Source organism: Bactrocera dorsalis, chromosome 4 (genome assembly GCF_023373825.1).
Source record: "Bactrocera dorsalis isolate Fly_Bdor chromosome 4, ASM2337382v1, whole genome shotgun sequence".
NCBI lineage: Eukaryota > Metazoa > Arthropoda > Insecta > Diptera > Tephritidae > Bactrocera > Bactrocera dorsalis.
This window is the reverse complement of record NC_064306.1, coordinates 10,525,608-10,548,214: the sequence shown is the minus strand read 5'-3', so window position 1 is coordinate 10,548,214 and position 22,607 is coordinate 10,525,608. Positions and strand designations below refer to the sequence as shown.

Below are 22,607 nucleotides of genomic sequence, written 5' to 3'. Positions count from 1 at the left end.
CCCATGCATCCCGAAAAATGCACTGTTTGGTGTGGTTTGTACGCTGGTGGAATCATTGGACCGTATTTTTTCAAAGATGCTGTTGGACGCAACGTTACGGTGAATGGCGATCGCTATCGTTCGATGCTAACAAACTTTTTGTTGCCAAAAATGGAAGAACTGAACTTGGTTGACATGTGGTTTCAACAAGATGGCGCTACATGCCACACAGCTCGCGATTCTTTGGCCATTTTGAGGGAAAACTTCGGACAACAATTCATCTCAAGAAATGGACCCGTAAGTTGGCCACCAAGATCATGCGATTTAACGCCTTTAGACTATTTTTTGTGGGGCTACGTCAAGTCTAAAGTCTACAGAAATAAGCCAGCAACTATTCCAGCTTTGGAAGACAACATTTCCGAAGAAATTCGGGCTATTCCGGCCGAAATGCTCGAAAAAGTTGCCCAAAATTGGACTTTCCGAATGGACCACCTAAGACGCAGCCGCGGTCAACATTTAAATGAAATTATCTTCAAAAAGTAAATGTCATGAACCAATCTAACGTTTCAAATAAAGAACCGATGAGATTTTGCAAATTTTATGCGTTTTTTTTTTTTTAAAGTTATCAAGCTCTTAAAAAAATCACCCTATATAATAATTAGTTTGTAAGTTAAATTTGAAAGTAAATATTTTATGTCATATAAATGTATGTGATTTTAACCATTTATAAAAAAAATATTTTTTAATATATAAAAAATATATAATTTTGCTTTAAAATTGTTAAAAATTAAAAGCAAGATTAAGTTATTATTTTTTTTTTATTAGAAGCATTTTAAAAATAATTATAAATATTCTTGTAATATTCCCAATCTTTTCTTTGCACTCACCAAAGACACACTTGACTCTAACTACAAAACGCCCACTGCTACAATAATATTACCTTTTATTTATTTATTTTTTTTTTTAATTTGATTTAATTTATTTTTTTTTTTATAAATATGCTTCCTCTATTTTTCATATATTTTTTATATTTTGTTTTATTTCTTTAATTTTTTTTCTTCTAACTCCTTTCCAGTTTTTGTTTTCTTTTGTATACGTATTAGCTACAAATGTTCAAAAAATTTAATCGGTTATTTATTGAAAAATTATAATTATATATATTTAATAATTCTTTAAAAATTCGTTTACTTTAAATATTTTTGTTTATTTTTTTTTTCTTTCTTGGCACATAATTTTTTAATTTCAACTTATTTATTAGTTTCTGATGAACTATCATCTATTAATTTTTTTTATTGTTTTTTTTATTATTTAAAAAGTCTTGTTATTTTTTTTTGCTTAGTTAATTTCTATGTAATTGTTTAAATAATTAATATATTTTTTCTGCTTTTAAATTATTTATAATTTTTTTTTAATTAAATTTTATGTAATTGATTAAATAATGAATTAAATAATGAATACATACTTTTTTGTAATATTTTTTTTGTTTTTTAATGATTTTTAATTAAAATTAATTATTTATTAATTATTAATTATTTGTTTAATTAATTAATTATTTTTTTTAATTTAATCATTTTTCTTTTTTTTTATTGAACGATTAATGCTATTTCATTGTCCTATACTTTTTTTGGCATTATTACACAACATTTTGTTTTTTAATTTACTTTTTATGCTATTTTTGCTTGAAATAAATATATCAACAATTTTTAAATTTTTTATCCGTTTTTTTACTGTTTTTAATTATTTAAACACATTTGTTTTTTATGTAACTGTTTAATTAATTTTTTTTTTCTTATTTAATATTTTTTCGCTTTTTAATTATTTTTAATTTTTTTATTTAATTTTTTTAAATTTAATTTTTATGTAATTTTTTAATTAATTAATAATTTTTTTTTCATTTTTACATGTTTATATTTTTGCTTGAAATAAATATATCAACAATTTTTAAATTTTTTATCCGTTTTTTTACTGTTTTTAATTATTTAAACACATTTGTTTTTTATGTAACTGTTTAATTAATTTTTTTTTTCTTATTTAATATTTTTTCGCTTTTTAATTATTTTTAAATTTTGTTTTTTTATTTAATTTTTATGTAATTTTTTAATTAATTTTTTTTGCTTCTTTTTTTATATTTTTGCTTGAGGTAAATATATCAACAATCTTTAAATTTTTTATCTATTTTTTATTGTTTTAAATTATTTATAAAAATTTGTTTTTTATGTAACTGTTTAATTAATTATTTTTTTTTTATTTAATATTTTTTTGCTTAAAATTAAAATTTTTTTTTTAAATTTAATTTTTATGTAATTTTTTAATTAATTAATAAACTAATTTTTTTTGTTTCTTTTTTATATTGAACGATTTTAGCCATTTCATTGTCCTTTAGTTTTTTTCTTTTCATTATAACTCAACATTCTATTTTTTTAATTTACTTTTTATTTTGTTGTATTTTTTTGAGATAAAGAAATTAATTATTTTTGGCTTTTATATGTATTGTTTTTTCTCATTGTAAGATATTTTTAAATTGATAAAAATGACTTTATTGGGCTCTTAAAATTGCTAAAATATTTTTTTTTTATTTTTTTTTGTTTATTCAATTTTTTTTAATATTTTACTTTAATTTTCGGCAACACTCGCATTTTCTTTTAACCAAATTATATATACATATGTATATTACTAACGAATATAAAAAACAAAAACAAGAAGCGCAAAGATAAGAGTGAAAATAAGAGTGCAAATCTTTGCGCATTTTGTTTTGTTTTTTATTTTTATGAGTATAATATTTCTTATTTCCAATACTTTATATCACACCACTTTTTAACACCACTGTAGCGTGCAACTATACTAACATAAGTCTGTTCTCATGCAAACTACTAATCTCGCACTCACATCAAATATGTGTAAACAAGAAAATAAATCACTGAAGAGCCACACAACTTTATATTTTCACATTTATGATTTTTCAATATTATAAAATCAACAATTTAATTGAGCGTATACAAACAACAAGCGCAACATGAGCAATATAAAGTTAAACAAACACAGGCATACATATTTAAAACAGACAATAAATATACATTTAATCATTACTGTCATATACTTTGCGAGCAAACACATTAAAAATGAAAAATTTAGCACAAAAAAAAACAAAAAATTCAATTGTGGCCCAGAGGTGTTGCGTGTGCATGTGTTGAAGTGTTCGTGTGTTGCTGGTATGCGCTTGCAAAACGAAAAAAAAAAGTATTCAAAAATAAACATAACACATAACAAGACCGATTGGCGCCCGCTGCCAATAGCTATAAGCACATCGATACGGTAACGCTGGCATGAAAGGCCGCAAACGCGAGCGGTACAACTAAAAGGGGCGAAAAAGTGGCGCCAAGCATTTTATGGCCCGTCGCTGTGTGCTGTGTCAACACTGGCGCATTCGCGGTCTCCCCACTTTGGCGCTAACAACGAGCGTAATGACAATAATAAAACGATACAGTTATTGGCAAACATGTTTATCAGCAAAAACGACAAGAAAATCAAATCGAACAACAACAACAACAAAAATAGTAAATAACCATTGAAACATATGCGCTTAACAACTCCTACTCCTCTGCTTTGCTTTTTTCACTACTTCACAAACAGACAATTATACAAATATACTCTCATATTGAAAAAAAAAAAACAACTACAACAAAAGCAGTCTTTTTTTACTTACCACTTAAATATAATCGAATAAGTTTATGGCTGTTGGTGCATGCTTGTTGCTGAAATGTATTTTTCTTAGCGTTCCTTGACGCGTCTGAAGCAAAAATCATAAAAAAATTAAAACAAATTGTGTTAAATAAGCTAGCATTAAAATAAGTCGAAACTGCAATCGGAAATCCGCAACAATTTGAACTGTAAGAAAATGTTGCAGAAACATGTTGCAAAGAATTGCACTTACAATTCGGCAAAATTTCATGAATTGGCAAAATCTAGCGAAGTTAACAACGAAAATTGTGAATTATTGGCGAAAACAATTTGGCAAACATAAAACAGTGGTTTTGGCGTTCCTTGCTGACAAAAAAATAAAAAAATTATTTTAAATTTTTTATTTTAAATGAAATATTATTGAGCTTTGCTTGATTGAGATAATGTTAATAATTTAAATTACAAAAAAAATAATTAAAAATTAAAAAAAAATTAAAATTTAGAAACTAAATAACACAAAATGTAATTAAAAATATATAATAATAATGGAAAATAATATTAAAACAATATAAAGGTCATATTTAAAATAAAAATAATAGTTCAAAATTATATTACAAAAAAAACGAAAAAAAATATATATATTTGTTATATTTTTTTAGAAAATTATTTAATTCAAAATATTCAATTCAAATATTTAATTAATAAAAAAAATTTTTGCACAAAATTTTTTAAAAAGTACTGAAAATTAAACAAAAACTAAAAATATTTCAATAATTAAACAAATTAAATATAAAAATTATATAAAAGTGACTTGAAATTAAAAAAAAAAAAAAAAAATTACTAAAATTAAAGTTTTTCGTAAACAAATTCATTAACAAAATGTATACAATTTATTAAAAAATATATAAATTTTTAATTTAATTTTTAAAATTTTAATTAAAATTAATTAAAATTTTTAAAATTTAATTATAAAAAAATTAAAAATTATAAAAAAAACATATAAAAAGTCATTAAAATTAAATATCAAAACTTAAAAAATTTAAATAATTAGCAACCAATTCAAAAAATATTAAATTTTCATTTCTTTAAAATACATAAAAGTTACTTAAAATATTTAAATAAAATTTAAAAATTTAAAATTTAATAATTAAAAAAATTAAAAATTATAAAAAAGAGCATTTAAAAAATTTCAAACAAATAAAAAATATTTAATTTTAATTTTTTCATAATTCACAATATTTAAAAGAAATTAAAGACAAATTATAAAAAAATCATTTAAAATTAAAAAGTTTTATAATATAAAAACTTAAAAAACCTCAATACAGAAAATTATAAAAAAAAAAATATTTTAATGCAAACCAAAAATTTGAACAACTTTTCCGCTTCCATTCCATGCTCCAAACAATTATTTTGTATTTCTTCTCTCTACTCAACATAAATTCATAAAATAATATTTTTACCGTAACCTTCCTCATTATTTCTCTCAACGAAATTTAATTTTGAAATAAGCCCCGTTATGCCAATAATTATGTACATACTTCAATCAATCAAAGCCAATTTATTTCATATACAATATAATATTATATATGCGAACATTATAAGATACCATAAACAATTGTCGTTATGCTTTAACCACTACATTAACCATTTGTGTAAAGAATTTAAAATTTGTTGTTGACAACAACATTTTTGTGTGCTGTGTCTGTTTGCTCTGTGCTCCACAGGCGCAGCCGTTCCAGCCAGCCAACTATTGACCAACGCAGACGCCGACGCTGACGCTGACGCCGACGCAGACGTCGACGATGTCGCGGCCAGTGGCAACAACAGCATAGCAAACGACGACGAAGACGACGACATGAAGTCGCCTGCAACGAAACTTGCCGAATTGCCAAACATGCCAAAAATACCAAAAATCGAAATTGTCGATGACGACGATGATGCGGAAGCGCTTGGCGCCGATATGCCAGCGCACGCTGACAATGAGTTGCTTGAGCACGAAAGCTTAAAAACGGCTTACGACAATGTAACGGCCGAAACGCATGAAAGCGCACAGCCGCCCACAATCGACGTAGATGCTTTGGAGACAGCTGGCAGCAATGACATCAGCGCTGCCGTGCAGAAATCCGAATTGCAAGCGCTGCAACAACATGTTGCTGACTCCACTGCAGCTGCAGCTGCTGCTGCCGCCGCCGCTGCGGCCGTTGCATGCTTCGACGATAATGTTGATGCCTTTGGCACTTTGTTGGGCGAAGAGTTGGTGAGCTCTTATTGGCGCGGCTTCAAAATGCCCACGTCTGCGCCTAACAGCAGCAGCGGCAGCAACAGCAGCGGCGGCGCTGTTTCCAATAAAATACCAAACGCCAATAATATGTTTGCCAATCAGTTATCGCATCGTTTGCCGCCGCCATTGCCACCACATCAGCACCACCTTGCCATGCACCATCACCAGCACGCAGCACTTATGCCACATCACATGCAACAGCACCACCTACACCAACAGCAACAACAACAGCAGCAGCAACAAAATGCCGCCGCTACGCAGCAACATGGACCTTCGTCCACGGCGCTGCTCAGCCAATTAGTTAATTCCACATTCTCATCAACACCACCCACTTCTTGTTCTTCTTCTTCCTCTTCTCTACGCACAGATGGTCTGCTGCCACCACATCATCTACATCATGGCCACCATGCGCAGCAAAGCGACACACGCGGCGCGTCAGCACCGCCGCCGCCGCCCATGCCGCCACATCATCACCTGCATCAGCCACACCTCAGCGCTGAGACGCATCATAAGTCCAGCATGGAGGCGCTACACAGCGGCAACAATAGCAATCACGAGCTATCAGCCAACGCAAGCGCGTCACATGCGCAGGATGCACGCGATGAACAACATGCTGCGCTTAATGGCAGCGGTAAGTCGCTATTAGAGGACAACAACAACACACTGTGCGGTACACCCAATGCTAATGCGTCCAGCGCCGCTGCCATGGCGGCCGCCGCGATGGCCGCACAACAACATCCACACCTGCCGCCCGGTTACTTGCATGCGCTACCATTCCAGTTTCAGGATCGCGGTCATTTCCGCTTCGCCGACGACTTACAGCTGCCGCCAGGCGCTTCGATGGCTGGCCGCCTCGGTGAATCGCTTATACCCAAAAGCGATCCAATGGAGGCTAAATTACAGGAAATGCTACGCTACAATATGGATAAGTATGCCAATCAGCCGTTGGACACATTGCATATCTCGCGACGCATACGCGAGCTGTTGTCAGTGCACAATATCGGACAGCGGCTGTTCGCCAAGTATATACTCGGCCTGTCGCAGGGCACCGTGTCGGAGTTGTTGTCCAAACCGAAACCGTGGGATAAGCTGACCGAGAAGGGACGTGACAGCTACCGCAAAATGCACGCCTGGGGCTGTGATGATAACGCTGTGATGCTGCTCAAGTCGCTCATACCGAAGAAAGGTGAGTACATTAGTAATATTTTTAAAATTTGAAATTCTTATTTTGACGTGAAGCGCGATGACAGGTAGTAAGCGTAGCACTGGCGCACGTGTAAGCGCATATTAGGTAGGGTTAGTAGTTGCCTTGGCTAATGTTTGCGTAGTTGCTGATGACAGCTGTCAACCGCACGCAGGTAGTTTCATGTCACGCGTTGGAAAACAAGTTTTTGGCTGGCGAGCTACTGATAAGCGGCGAGGACTTAGTTTTTGCGGAAAAACTGAGACAATTTTTTGATATGCGCAATAAAAAAATTCTATATATTGAAAATATTTCGAAAAAATTTGATATTTGCAATTTTTTCTGTAAATATAATGAATTTTTTATTGATATAAGAATATTTTTTTTTTACATTGAAAATTGTTATCCACAAATAAAAATTTTAGAGTTTCTCTAAAAACTTTAATACGTATGTAGCACTCGAAAAATTTTTTTATTTTTCTAATATTTTTTTTAAACTTTTATAACACACCTACTGCTAAACTACCACACTACCCACTCTACGCATACAATTTTCTCTTTTCAACCGAAAATTCTCCTCTACTCGTATCGGCGTCCTTGTCAACGCAGTAATCCAATCAAATCGCCACAAAAATGACATAGCGAATTAATTAATATTCCTCAACCAAAACCTTATATATTACATAGCCGAAATTCGACTCAATTAATTTAGCTGCAAATGCAATCAAACGGAAAATCAAAAAATACACGCGAACACACACACTGAAGGCCAACAGCATGCAAATGTCAGGCAACATCAAAGCAAACAAGCATGCATAGGTACATATACACATATACACACATTCATATATATATAGACACACACATGTAACTGCATAGCTCCAACGAATCAACAAACATGAAATTAGTAATGCATAATAAAATCAAAATTGAGAATTGCTGCAACAAAAACAAATACGAATTTCGCAAAATAAATATTGTGCAATAAATTTTATTAAATACACCAAAACATTTCACAGCTTTAGCACAAACAGCTAGGTAGCTAGCCAGATAGCCAGCCAGCTAATAAAAATCACGAGCATTGCGCCGCCTTCAATACGGTATGTTTGTGACCGTTGCGCTGCATTGAGCGCTATTCGAAAATATTTCGACATAAATAATTACACAGAAATTTATGTAGAATTTCAAATGGATTTTCTAATGAGCAAGGCGATAGAAAAATCACATTAACAACAAAAAAATATAAAAAATACACACATTTCGCTTGGGAACCACCTTCGAATGCTGCGCGCAAACAAAAAATAACAACAACGTCACCTAGTGACATAAATATTTGTAAAGTATTAATAACGGCTTTATGTTTATTTTCATTTTATTTTTTAATATTAATTTTTTTATTTATTTAATTTTTTTAATTATATAATTGTTTAAATTTTTTTAATTGCTTTATTTTTTTTTAATTGAAAATTAGTTAATTTTTTGTTATTTAAAAAAAAATTTAATTATATCCTTTTTTTTTAATTTTTTAATTACCTTAATATTTTAATTTGAAATATTCTTAATTTTTTTTTAAATTATTTTTAATACTTGTAAGCTTTTGTGTAATATTTTTAACATAAAAAAATTATTATTTTTTGTTTATTTAAATTTTTTTTAATTTTATAAATTATTTAAAATTTTTTGAACTACTTTAATATTTTAAATTGGAATATTCTTAATTTTTTTTATCAATTTTACTTTTACTTGTCAACTTATGTGTAATATTTTTACCATAAAAAAAATTATTATTATTTTTTGATTATTTAAAATTTTTATAATTTTATAAATTATTTACATTTACATTATTTTTTGATTATTTAAAATTTTTATAATTTTATAAATTATTTACATTTTTTTAATTACTTAATTTTTTAAATTGAGATATTCTTAATTTGTTTTAAGTTATTTAATTTTTTTATCAATTTTGTTTTTAATACTTGTCAACTTTTGTGTAATATTTTTACCATAAAAAATTATAATTTTTTGATTATTTAAATTTTTTTTAATTTTATAAATTATTTGAATTTTTTTAATAACATTAATTTTTTGAATTGAAATATTCTTAGTTGTGTAATATTTTACAATAAAAAATTGTTATTAAAATTCAAATATTGGAAATTAAATATAAAATAATTAGGTATTTAAAATTTTTTAGTTTTATAAATTATTTAAATTTTTTTAATTACTTTAATTTCTTAAATTGAAATATTCTTAATTTTTTATCAATTTTACTTTTACTGTTCAACTTATAATTTTTATCATAAATAAAAATATGTTTTTTTTGATTATTTAAATTTTTTTTAATTTTATAAATTATTTGAATTTTTTTAATTACTTTAATTTCTTAAATTGAAATATTCTTAATTTTTTTTATTTATTTAATTTTTATTTTCATAAATTATATTATATTTTTTGATACTTTCCAACTTTTTTTTAAATATTTTTAAAAATCTTTGTTAAAATTTAATTTTTTTTAATTACTTTTATTTGTTTGTTTTTTATATTATTTAATTTTATTTTTACTATAAAAAATTGTTATTAAATCTTTTTATTTTTTCAATTACTGAAATATGTATGTATATGTATATATTTTTTATTTTAAATAGTGTTAATTTTTTTTTCAATTATTTAAAAAAAATTATTTAAATTAAATTCATTATTTATTACAGTTTTTAATTAAACATTTTTCTTTATAAAATTTTTAATTTCCTTTTATTTATTTATATTTTTTCTTAACCTATTTTTTTTTATTTCTCAATTTTCACACTAAATCTCACACACATCAACACATTTGTTTGTGAAATCTTTGCGTTTGTTTTTGTTGTTGCACATTTTGTTAGCTAATTTTCGCCCAGTGTCATGCACTTTGATGAGCTTCTCGCATTTATGACAAAAAAAAAACCGCCCCACCTTCCCGCAGTACGACAACTACGCGATTCGTTTGCACTACCGTTATGTTATTTATTTGTTTTTGCACACACTTGTTTTGCACATTGCACCGATTGGCTACGCTTTGGCCAAATGCCAGTTTGCAAACATAAAATTTTCATTATCTTTGATTTTTTAATACACACAAACAAACCTATGTAAATACATAAATACATAGTGCTTGTACATTTGTACATATAAAATGTATGCAATTTTTTGATCGAATATCTGGCCTTTTAGCAATACACAGCCCTTTCCTAATTTATTTCAATTAATTATTATTATTTATTGAAATTAATTAAATAAGTTATGTGGTTGAGTTGTCACGAAAAATTATAAAAATATTATTGACCTAGACAATGGCATATAGTTAACATTTAACACGAAAATTGCTATCAAAACGGTATTTTGACTTCAACGATTTTTTTTAATTATGCGAACTTTGAAAGTTTGACAGTTTTAAAGCAAAATTTTAGTAATGTTTTTTTTACAATTTTAATAATTTTTTTTCAATTGTTTCCTTTTTAAAGTTAATAATATTTTTATTTATGAAATTATTTTTTATTAAAAAAAAACTTTCAATAATTCCTTGCATTTCTTCTGTCAAGGCTCTCAGTATCCTCATAAGTACTTACATATATGTACATATTGACATAGGAGTCTTAAACATACACACATACATATCTATAATTATCTGCATTACTCTCGCTCTGATATTTAGACCCTTACTGTCCCTGGCTGCAGCAGCAAATTAAATTAATTACCAACACTTAACACCTTGTCGCTGATCTTTTGTGTCAAAGCGTGCATACCTACAGCCAAACATACGTACATACTTATTTATGTACATTCGAACATAGCGAGCCACAAGCGGTAAATATAGTGTAGGCAATAATGTATGCTCTTACTAGACACTTGCTTTTATGTATACGTATTTCTGCATAAAACAATTTTAACGCCAAAGGCATATAAACTTACATGTATGTATGTATGCAAGCATATGTGTGTGTGTATATTAATATGTTTTTTTCACACGCTGACCCCAATAATTGGCGTTGCGCCAACGTTGACACGCTTGTAGCGCCGCAGATGTGCGCAAATATGTCTACAGATAAGCATGGCAATACCATTACGAGGCGTTAAAAATATTAAAACAAATAGTTTGTATGCAAGTAGCAAGTAAATAGTGAAAAGCTGATTCTTTTTATATATTTTTTCTCATATGCTGCAAGCTTAGCCGAAATGTAAGGCTTAAATTTAGTTCTTTTTTATATAAAAATTAAAAAAAAAATTGTGTTTGCCGTTATATTATACATATATCTAATACGCACCTACATATGTATATCATTTTGCGCCTGAAAGTATGCTTCTCTTGCCATTTTTAGTATAAATAAATAAAAACCAAATCAAAATTTATCATTTCAAGTAATTTCCTTGCGGTTTCACCACACGAACACATACAAGCATACACATATATATGTATGTATACTACACACGCATACGCGTGCATAGCAATCACCCTTCTGTAATTGCACTAACTTCACTTTTCAAACGGAAATGTGCAATTTTTCAGCCAACAATCAACCTCCAATCACCGTGAACTACCTTTCAGAGCCGCGATTGCAACGACCAGACAAGCTCTTTCGTTTGTCGTCGTCAATTGTTGCGAATATTTATTGTTATGCACGCCGAAGCGGCATGTGCTGCACGCATTTATAGGAAAATAATTTAAATTTGTTAATAGTTTGACAGTTGACAGTGGATTTATGGCTGCCTGGCAGTGCTGGTACGCAATAAGCGGGTACTTGGTTTATAAACAAGCAGGAACTGATACAGTAGAGTAATGACAGAGAGAGAGTGCGACTTTTGTTAGTTAAACGCTCAGGTAGAGACAGCTTGTGTTTACTTAAATAAATATAATAATTTTGAGAAAAAAATATAAAAAAAATTTTAAATTTAATTTTTTTTAAAGAGAATTATTTTTCAAGCAAAAAAAATGAAATGAGAACAATTCAAAAATGCAATTTATGTTGTTGAAATTTCTTTAAACTCCATAAATATATGCAAATTCTTTGCTAAATCAACACCTGGAAAAAAATTTAGAAAATTGTAAATTTCTTGTTGCATATTTTTAGGCGCATAAGCAGCCTGCTGTAAAAATTCGAAATTATTAAAGAAAGTAAAATGTAAAAAATGTTCTCGCAAACCTCGGCTCAACTTATATCGATCGACATTGTTAAATGAAAATGTAAAATTAATCCTTTTACCAAAATCAGCTCAACATTCACTTCACTGCCATCAATTAGTTTAATTTTCGCACCTTGAAAATGTGCGCTGCGGCTGCTTTGAAGTCGGCCGCTTTGATGTTAATTGTAAAATCGAAAAGTCATCGTGTATGCACACTTAAGCCAGCAAAATGCAATCGAAATTGAAATAAAGTTGAAAAAAAACGGCAACAAACTTCACTGCTAAGCCTTTAAGTATGCTTTAAATTAAAGCAATGCGTCGAATCCATGACCGCGTGCTTAGAAATGCAAACTCTACAATGCTTAATAGCGCCGCATTAAAAGCAGCCGAAGTGGTAGGCGAAATTGATGAAACAAGTGGCAAGTCGAACGAAAAAAAAAAACAATTTTACAAAAATCATTGCAGGCATTGCAGCTGACGCCAATTATGCATACATCAGCGCATACGTCAACGTAACGCACACTTTTTGCCGTTTTTTTGTGTTTTTTCTTTCCATCTCATTCTCAACTAAGCACGAAATTGCGCTTATATACCTTTCTAAAACTGTAGCGTCCAAACTCCAACATTTCATCCCTTTACTGTTATAATTTCTAACAATTACAATTAAAAAATCATTGACGCTTAAAACATTTGGCGCTGAGATGTTGGCGTTTCACTCCACCCGCTGCAATAACAACTATAGCAAATAAGGAAAAAAATCACGCACTCCTAACAATAACAATAATAACTTCAAAGGCAGTAATTGTTGTATGAGCAAAGGGTACATATTTTTAACAAAATACATACATATGTGTGTATGTATGTGTATAATGTCGAAAGAGTTGAACAATTTAAAGTGGTGTTATGCAGTCAGACGGAAAGTTGCAACAGTGTTGAGGTAAATAGTAAGAGAGAGGTTGGAAGTCGAAACGCTGTGCAAATGACGGTACAATTGAAACGATTGATTAAAGAACATAAAGCAATTAACGTTAGTAAATTTATGTTTAAAGAGTAAGCGAATTGCTAAAATTGCAAGTTGGAAAACACCATTAAAATTAAACAAAAATACAGCAAAGTTCAATGCAAAAATGAATTCGCCGCAATTTTTTTTTTAATCCGCGAAACAAATTGCAAGCAGTACGCTGTAAAAAAATTCTTATTTGTATAAGTAAAAATAATGTCAAGTTGATATAAATTCGCCGAGCGAAAACATACATCAAAACATAACGCAAATGCTCTAAACATTATTAGTTTTAAAGCATTTATATAATAAGTGTGTTAGAAATAAAAATACGAATTCGCCGCAAACCATTTATTAGTGAAATTGTGCAAAACATTATTATTGACTGAGCGCTGGTGTCAAAAATATGTGTCATGTAAAAATTTGAATTCGCCGCAAATTATTTATTAGCGAAATTGTGCTAAACATTATTATTGTCTGAACACTGGTTTCAAAAATAAGCTACATGTAAAAATATGAATTCGCCGCAAATATGTTTGAAATAGTTTCTTAGGAAAATCGCATATAAAACAACAATATTTAAAACACAACATTGAAAGTGTATTAAAAACTTAATAACGAATTCGCCGCAAAGTATTTTTGAGCACAAATACTGCTTTGCGACTTTATTTATTAATTAAGAAACGCGCTTCAAGTTTTTCACTAGAATAATTTTTCTCTTTTTACACACACAGTTGCAACGGAGACGACTGCATGTGTTAACTTAATTAGCAGATTTGCCTGAAAGTATTTTGCATATACTGTACATATGTACATAAATAATTGCAGCCATGGCCAAAGCTCAAATACATATGAGCTTGACAGGCTTTTAAGTAATTAAACCCTTTTTGTGTCGCAAATCATTTTTCACATTTTTCTTCCTTAATGCCCAAAATGCCTCAACATACTTAATGCGCACATGTGCTTTTTAATGCCTCTATCGGATAGCATAAACGCAATTTTTAAAGTCCCGCACACAGCTTGCCGGTGACAAAACATTAACAAATTATTAGAGTTTTCGCTTTCATCTTTGGCAGGACCAAAAAGTGCCAGCTAGCTCTGTACAACTGTTGGGTGCTGTTAATCTACACCAAATCATAAGCTTCAACTCTAGCGACTGGGGCAAATGTCTCGATAGTTGGTCAGCGTAGACCAAATACTCATGCTGTCATCCTGTAGGCGCTACACCCACACTACTTGCATTTTTGTGAAAGTTCAAGTCCATTCTACGAAATGAGGGTTGCTTTGTTGCACACACAATAAAAAAGGTAAAAAAAAACAATGTTAGCGACGAGCGACACAGGCTCTCAAGTCGCTGCGCCACGCAATATTGCTTCCTTTGTCTGCTCCGCGCCTGCATGTATGCAACGATTGCTGCTGTCCTGTATGTAGCATAAATGCACGCTGGCGTGGGTTACGCACTGAAAATGGCATGAGAGGCAAATGTTATGCGCCATCGCACCCACATCATAGCCGTACTGACCACTGTCGGTCAACCGAGCTATTTTCGTTGTTCTTTCGCTTGCTGGCCGACTCGTTTGCTTAGCTGAGTGTCTGATTTTTCCTTTTTTTTGTGCAAGCGCTTACTTTTACTTTCCTCGTTGCAGGCGCTCGTAATGAACCCTTTTTACGCCTGTTTATACTCTCTTCATGCCTCAACTGCCACTTGTCGCATGCCACACGCCTTGCGCCCAGCATAATCACCGCCAACATAATTGCGTAAGTGTTGCACGGCATTGTTTGCCCGGCTTTAGCTGCTAGCCAGAATATAAATTTAAGGGTTTTTGTCCGTGCGCCGCATACTTTTCTACACTAAAGACATTTCTACGCTTCATTGCATTTTTTTTTTGGGAGTAAAAGAGTTCTCATTTCTATTATTTTGTAAGGAGCAGTTGTTTGTGCTCTCCTATACATTTACTCTTTGTTCGTTTAACTGTTGCTTGCTACATTTTTATTACCTTATATCCTTGCTTTTCTATTGTATTAACACCAACATTTGTTAATAATATTGACATTTGCCTTAAGTTGTATGTAAAAGTATACTTTACGGCGTTCAAAGTGAGAAGGTTAGCCAATCATCTTCAGCACAACACACACATGCAGACAGACTGTCTATTCAATGTATACGAGAATCAATCCCTTTGTTGTTGCCGTCTGTGTCTATAAAGGATAATTGCAACATGTGTTTACTTTTGTACATTCGCTTCACTTAGCTTATTTGGCAATTCAATGCAAGTGTTTGCTTGCAATTAGTGAGAAGCAGCGTTGCAAACAAGTTTTTTGGATATTTTTTTTTTGGTTTTTTTTCTTTATCCATATAGTATATATTTTTTTGAAGTAATTGGTTATTAAATGCAGCATATATGACGTTTGTGACTAATTCGCCGCATTTATAATGAAAATTAATCCGTGCCTAAATTAAACTATTAATGCCGCTTGCTTATACATATGTAAGTATAGTTTTTATAACTAAAATACTGTAAAACATATTTTTGAATTAATGTAAGACAAGAAATTCGCCGCCAAAACTTGTTTATAAAAATTTATTAAATGACTGCAAAACGACAAATTTGCACGTTTTACAGCGAAAAAATAAAGTTCTTACTAATTTGTGGCACCAGCTTGAATTCGCCGCATGTTAAATTTGCAAGTGAACATAAATGCTGCCTAAATTTGAAATTTTATAGCAAGCAGTCAAGGTTGTGGCTAATTTTTGACAATATCTTGAATTCGCCGCATGCTGAATTTTGTAAATATTTGAAAAGATTGGTTAATTTTAAATTTCCATGTACATATAAGCATTTTAATCCATATATTTATGTACATTAGAATTCGCCGTGCTTTATTTTAGCGAAATTCACACATCAAAATAAAAACGCGCTGTTTTGTTAGCAATCTAATAATTTCTGTAACAAAAATATAACTAACGCTAAGGCAATCATATAATCCAAACCAATTTCAAACAGCAACACTAATAAATAAACACAAATCCACCTATTAACAGCAGACGCTTATAAAAAAAAGACTAAACAGAAACAACAAAGGAGACCCAAAGACGACAAATAAATTAGCAAACGCATTAGTGGTCTGCAAGTGTATTGACCCCCTACAGCACACCCAATACAAAGAAGAAATATAGCTATCAAAGTGAGATACGTTTTCTTGGCTAATACAAACCTACACACACTCATGCATATAGTTGAACACCTACACAAATTTAAGAGAACTTCAGACGAGCCGGTCGGTGTTGAAGGGCTATGGGTAGCTTGCTGGGTTTTGTTTTTTTATTGCTTAGTAAGCTACTTTAGCTGCCTTTCATCTATAACAAGTCGGATAACTGACAAAAAGAAAGAAGTCTTTAAAACAACGACTAATAGAGAAATTAGTAGTTCAGCATGCGTGCCAGTTGATGTGTGTCTGCAAGACATTGCCACTTAAAGCAACAACACAGCACACGCAACTAATACGCATACATACATACATATCTACATATGAGTTTGGGTAGACTTACACAGATAAATTTTGTTGGCCTGATTCTTGCTTAGCACTGCATTAAAATGAAAAATCGAATATTTTTGGCGGCACTCACTGCAAGTATGACACATACGCAGTGGCAACAACAAAAACATAACTAAGTAAAAATAGCGCGTACAAGAATGCGTATTACAATAACAGCAACAACTGGTATATATGCTGCCGACAACAATAGAATGAATGTGTTTTAAACTAGCACAAGCGTGGAAATACGTACAAATTCTAATAATAAAAGATGTTTTATCAAAAAAAAATCCTAAAAAATGTTAGAAAACGTAAATTTTCGTAAATATTAGTTGCACAGTGTTGCAGAAATGAGTTTTCGCTGGGTTAAATAAAATTTTGAATTCGCCGTAATTTTATATAGCTGCAATTTTATAGAAATATGCATGATTCGCCAAGTTTATTATTAAAAATACATGTATATGTTTTAATAAGTGTTAAAATGAATTCGCCGCAAAATGAAATTGCAGCAAATTTTGACTATATGTGAAAAAATTAATTAGTGACAACAATAGGCGTACGGAATTAATATCTGAGAGCTTAGCTCTCTAAATTTTAGCAGTAATGGCTGCTTTTTATATACTATGTACACCACACATTTATTGATTGCTTTTGATTTTCCCATTGTATCTAATATGCTGTATGTACATAGCTACATATTACTTGCTTAATTTCCCACACGAGTCTTTGCTCGTCGATTTTCTCTTAATATTTTCCAAACTGAGCCATTAAAATTCCACATTGAGCCCCAATGCGGCATGTGGGTGTCCGCTGCCGCAGTCATAAAATCATGCGCTTGTCAATTTCACTTTCTTGCGGTTTTGTTTTTATTTTTTTGATGTGTAAAGTTGTCGCGCTGCCGGCCTCCAAAGCAACTAAGTTAATGCCAGTGACAAACAGACACATATGAAATTCATTGATTCCATTTAAAATTTTAATTTTGCATTTTAATGACAAAACAATGGCAAGGTGATCAAAATTCTCTATAAAATATTTTTTTTAGCTGGATTTTATTTTCTTTATACATATATTATTGTGGTTTATTGTTTTTGCCTTTTCATATAATTTTTAGCATTGTTGCTTCAAGAGTACTAATGCAGTAAAAATAAATAAATTGATTTTTCGCGAAAGTGCTATATAGTAAAATATATATATAAGATATACATATGTGTGTATATATCTTAGCTGCGGTCGTCGTTTGAAGTTTTTGATAAATTTTGCGGCTGCGTTGACTCATTTGCTGCTGATTTATTAGAGATTTTCGAAAGATTTATACTTTATTTAATTTAATTTTAGATTTTATTGCCAATGAAATTTATGCAGGCAATTTTGCTTTTGTTCCCATTAATGTTTTCTATATTTATATTTGAACTTGTATTTTTTGGCTGCGAATTAGCAAAAATTGATTGTGGAAATTTTTTTGAAAAGCTTTGCATTTTGAATAAATTATTATATTTTAATTTTTTTGAAAAACCTTGCATTTTGCATAAATTGTTATATTTTATATTAAACTTATATTATTTGGTTATTTTAATTTATTTGAAATTAATTTAATTTTAATTTTTTTTATTTTATTATATGATTTTTTTTGTGTAATTTAATTATGCTATTTTCTTTTACTCTTTTTATTGGTTTTTTATTTGGATTGATTTTTGATTTATTTTATTTAATCCTATAACTTAGTTCATTATACATTAAGTTAATTTTCTTTTATATTCATTTGTCAATGTTACTATTTTTATATCTTTAATAAAATCAACTTTTTTATTTTTTTTTTCTTTTAACATATTTTAATTTATTTTTTACGTTTTTTTTATTTAATATCTTAACTTTCTTTTTAAATTTTATATTTTAATATTTTAAAATATTATAATATTAAAATTTTCATTTTATTCAATTTTTATATTATATTTTTTACTTTTTTATTTTTTAGTTTTTTAAAAAATTTAAAAAAATTAATTTTTTTATTAATAATTTTTTTTAATAAAAATTTTATATTATTTTGGATTTTTTTTTAATTGTATTCCATATATTTTTTTTTTATTTTCATTAATTCAATTAAAATTTTTGATTTTTTTAAATACATATTATTTTATTAAAATTTTCATTTTATTCAATTTTTTTTAATATTTTTTTTAGTTTTTTGATACATTTTAACTAATTTTTTGATATATATATTTTTTGTAATTTTTTTTTAATAATATTTTTTTTTTATAAATATTTAAAAAAAAAATTTTTATTAATATTTTTTTGAGAAAAATTTTATATTATTTTGTATTTTTTTTTATTTTTTTCATAAATTTTTTTTATTTTCATTAATTAATCTATTAAATTTTTTTTTTTAAATTTCGTAGCATTTAATTTTTTACTTATCCGACTTAATATATTTTTTTTTAACACATTTTAACTAATATTTTTAATAATTTTGTTTTCTTAATTAATTAATTTTGTATTTGATTTATTTCTTCGTATTTATTTTAAATAATTTTTGTTTAATTTAATTTTTTTAAATATATTAAATATTTTTTAAAATATATTTCATATTATTTTTTCTAATTTCATTAAATTAATTAAAATTTTTATTAATTTTTTTTATTTTAATTTTACTTTTTTCCATTTCAGTATATTCCAAATCATTTTTTTTAAGTAATTTCGTTACCTTTCTTTACATTGTTTTTAAATTTATTTCGTTTTAAATTTGAATTTCTTATCTCGCCTACCGACAAATTCAACTGCAAACTTTCGCTCAGAAACTTTATTGCACTTTGACATTTACATACCGCAATTTGCCGCATGCATGCAACACTCACTTAATGACTTTCCAATTAAAATTTTCACAAATTTTCGCCCCTAAAAGGCCACTATATTTCTTCATTAAGAGAATTAAATACCGCGTTCCTTTTCTTTTGCCCGCATTCGCACACATGCAAATCACTTTGGCAAACCTCATTACAGCGCAAATAAAAACTTATTGGCGCAAAGTTTTTTTCGCACAAAAACAAAAGAAAAGCCCGAGGCACAAACACAAACGCAGATCCACACGTAAATTCTTTTAAGCAACCGACTGTTGAGCCGCTAAGTAACAATAATCTTGTCGCAAGCATATGTACATGTGTATGTATGTATGTATGTAAATAGGAGTTGCGCTCGTAATTTTTGCTCAATTTTATGTTTATGTGCATGTGTGCCTCACATATGTTGCATGCAAACGCACACAAATCGCGCAAATATTTAGCTTGTAGTTAATTTCTGAGAACAACATCAATATTGCAACAACAATAACTTTTTCGTTTCAGTACAGTCATTACATATATTTAAGTGTCCGTCTGTTTGTGTGTGTGTGTGTGAAAACATTTTCTTTCAGCAGGCACATACATGCTTACATATGTATATGTGTTTGAATGCACCTGACAAACAGCCCCACAGTCGTTGAGACAATCGCACAAACCAAATCAGCCGCCAGCAGCGAAAACTTTGTCTTCGACAATTTCAATGAATTGCCGAGCACATACTTTACCGCACGCCTGCCACCCAGTATGTCTTATACAAAGCATGCATACATGTCTCTACCGTTATTTGTTTACATTTTTTTTTACCGCATTTCGCCATATTCGCCGTATGTTGCCACAAGTCGAAAAAATGCAAAAAAAACGAAAATATTTTATTTGAGCTAATTAGTTTGTAATTAAGTACGGCAAGAAGGGTATTGCGACATTAGTTCGGTTGGCGAAAAGCGAAGATGGGTGTGTAGCGAAAACAACAAAAGTCACACAGCTAACGGCAACGACAATGGCAATTAAAATATGTTGCAATGTCAGGTGAGGGCAAGGGATGCGCATAGGTAAGGCACAGGACATACATATGTATGTACGGAAGTTTGTGCGCTGACACATGCATGTACCTATGCCGTTAGTTTCGCAGCTGATAGCAAAAATTACTCATGCCACAGGGAACACCGAGAGGAATTACTCTTTCCAACTGTTATGTTCGAACTGCAGACAGACTAATGAATGGAGAAAATAAAAGATGTGGCAGGAGAAATAACAAAATTTTGGAATATGAGCGCCGCTCGCAAAATTAAGGAACTAACGGTGAAATGTTTAATTTTCGGCAATTTTTTTGAAATTTAAAAAATCAGCTAAAAAATTTAAATGCATGCAAAACTGTAAAATTTCATGTATGCATATGCATAGTAGTAAACAAGTTCCACGTGTATCAGTTACGTTCCACAAATACGTTCCCCGAATGGCAGATACGTTCCACAAATAGTACTTTCTTTCCAAAACATGTTTAAATAAGTATAGCTAATAAGATTTAAAAATATGATTACAACTGTCAAATCCATAACACACACCATAAACACCTTCCACATATAAGTAGCTTTCACAAATTTTAAGTATTTAATTTTCAGCTATATTTTTCTATAAACTTTTCAAACATCAAGTCAACGCTGCAAGCATAATAGTAACATGTTCCACATTGCATTCCACAAAGTATGAGAAACGCAAATAGTTTTCCAATAGCCTCACAACAGCGTTTCATACACCGGAGCAAACATATACCACACACAGCTGCTACATTCCACTAACCTTAAGCCTAGAATTTTCAACGAGCATTTCAGCTGTATTCTTTTAAAAACTGTAAACACATTCCACATGCAGTTACATTCCACAACCTTTAAAAATCGCCGGAACTTACGCCTAGAATTTTCAGCTTTATGGCTCTATAAACCACAAATAATATTGCAACTGTCAAATCAAACATCAATGCAGCGTTGCATGCGTAACGTTGTCAAATTCGCACAACTACTGAAGCTGTCATACAAATGTCTAGGCAAAGCCGCAAACAATAATGCGAGAGCTGGGCAGAAAATGTATTTCTAATAGCGCATACCACAAGTTGATTAGAATGCAGCAATATTCTCGAGTAATTTACAGCAAACCATTTACAGCTGCGTGTCTTTGCAGCGCCACTTGTGGCTGTCAACTTGACATTTGCACGCTTCGTTTCACGGCATTTCAGCGAGAAAATGTGCGCGCTCAACAAATTGACACTTTTGCTAATAACAAAATGTGAATATAACAAGCAGCAAGCAGTCATACGATTGCAAAAAACGCTAAGATCAAAGTGACAGCTAAGGTTTAGACTAAGTAGTACTTGCGCGCGGTACGTAGGTGTCTTCAGGCGCGTTGGCGCTATCGAGTGCACTCGTTGCACGTGCGCTTATAGCATATGTGCATATTTAATTGCAATATTGCATAACATTAGGCGCTTATGCTAGGCATTTTAATTGGAAATTTTGCAATTAACGGTAAAATTTGCAGCTTGTCTTTAGCTGAAGAGCGGGTTAGCATTTGCTACGTACTTAGAGTTTATGTATGGCGTGAAACATGTTTTGGTAGCCCATAGAGACCAACTGAAAAATATGTAGGTGATTGGGAATATTGTGTTTGTAACCGTTATGTGTCAAAATGTCAATATATTTATTTTTTTATATAATCAATCGGCTAATTTTACCGTTAACTCTAAAATAAATTGTAAAAATTAAGCCTTTCTAGAGGGTCTATACTGACCTTAACCCATAAGTTGCTTTAAAATATCAAAAAAGCTATTTTAATGATAAAAAAAATTAAACGTACTTTTGTGACGTCTGTTTTGATAATAACTGCGCGATTGACTAAAAAATGATGACTAAAAAAATTAGTGATTTTTTTCCATACGTCATTTTTGTATTTTTGCCCGTTTGTAATCAAACC

The 22,607-nt window shown here is 30.1% G+C and overlaps 1 protein-coding gene across 7 annotated transcripts in view; it reads left to right on the top strand.

Moving 5' to 3' along the window:
- The window catches only part of LOC105228617 (homeobox protein cut), a 206,428-nt gene that overhangs the window by 173,441 nt on the left and 10,380 nt on the right, over positions 1-22,607 (top strand). For 6 of the 7 annotated variants that reach the window (XM_019991152.3, XM_019991149.3, XM_029551242.2 and 3 more), the window contains exon 6: positions 5,382-7,124. In XM_019991152.3, the coding sequence (XP_019846711.2) occupies positions 5,382-7,124 (1,743 nt within the window). The remainder of the gene's footprint in view (positions 1-5,381; positions 7,125-22,607) is intronic. The other variant, XM_019991153.3, reaches the window with a different exon arrangement.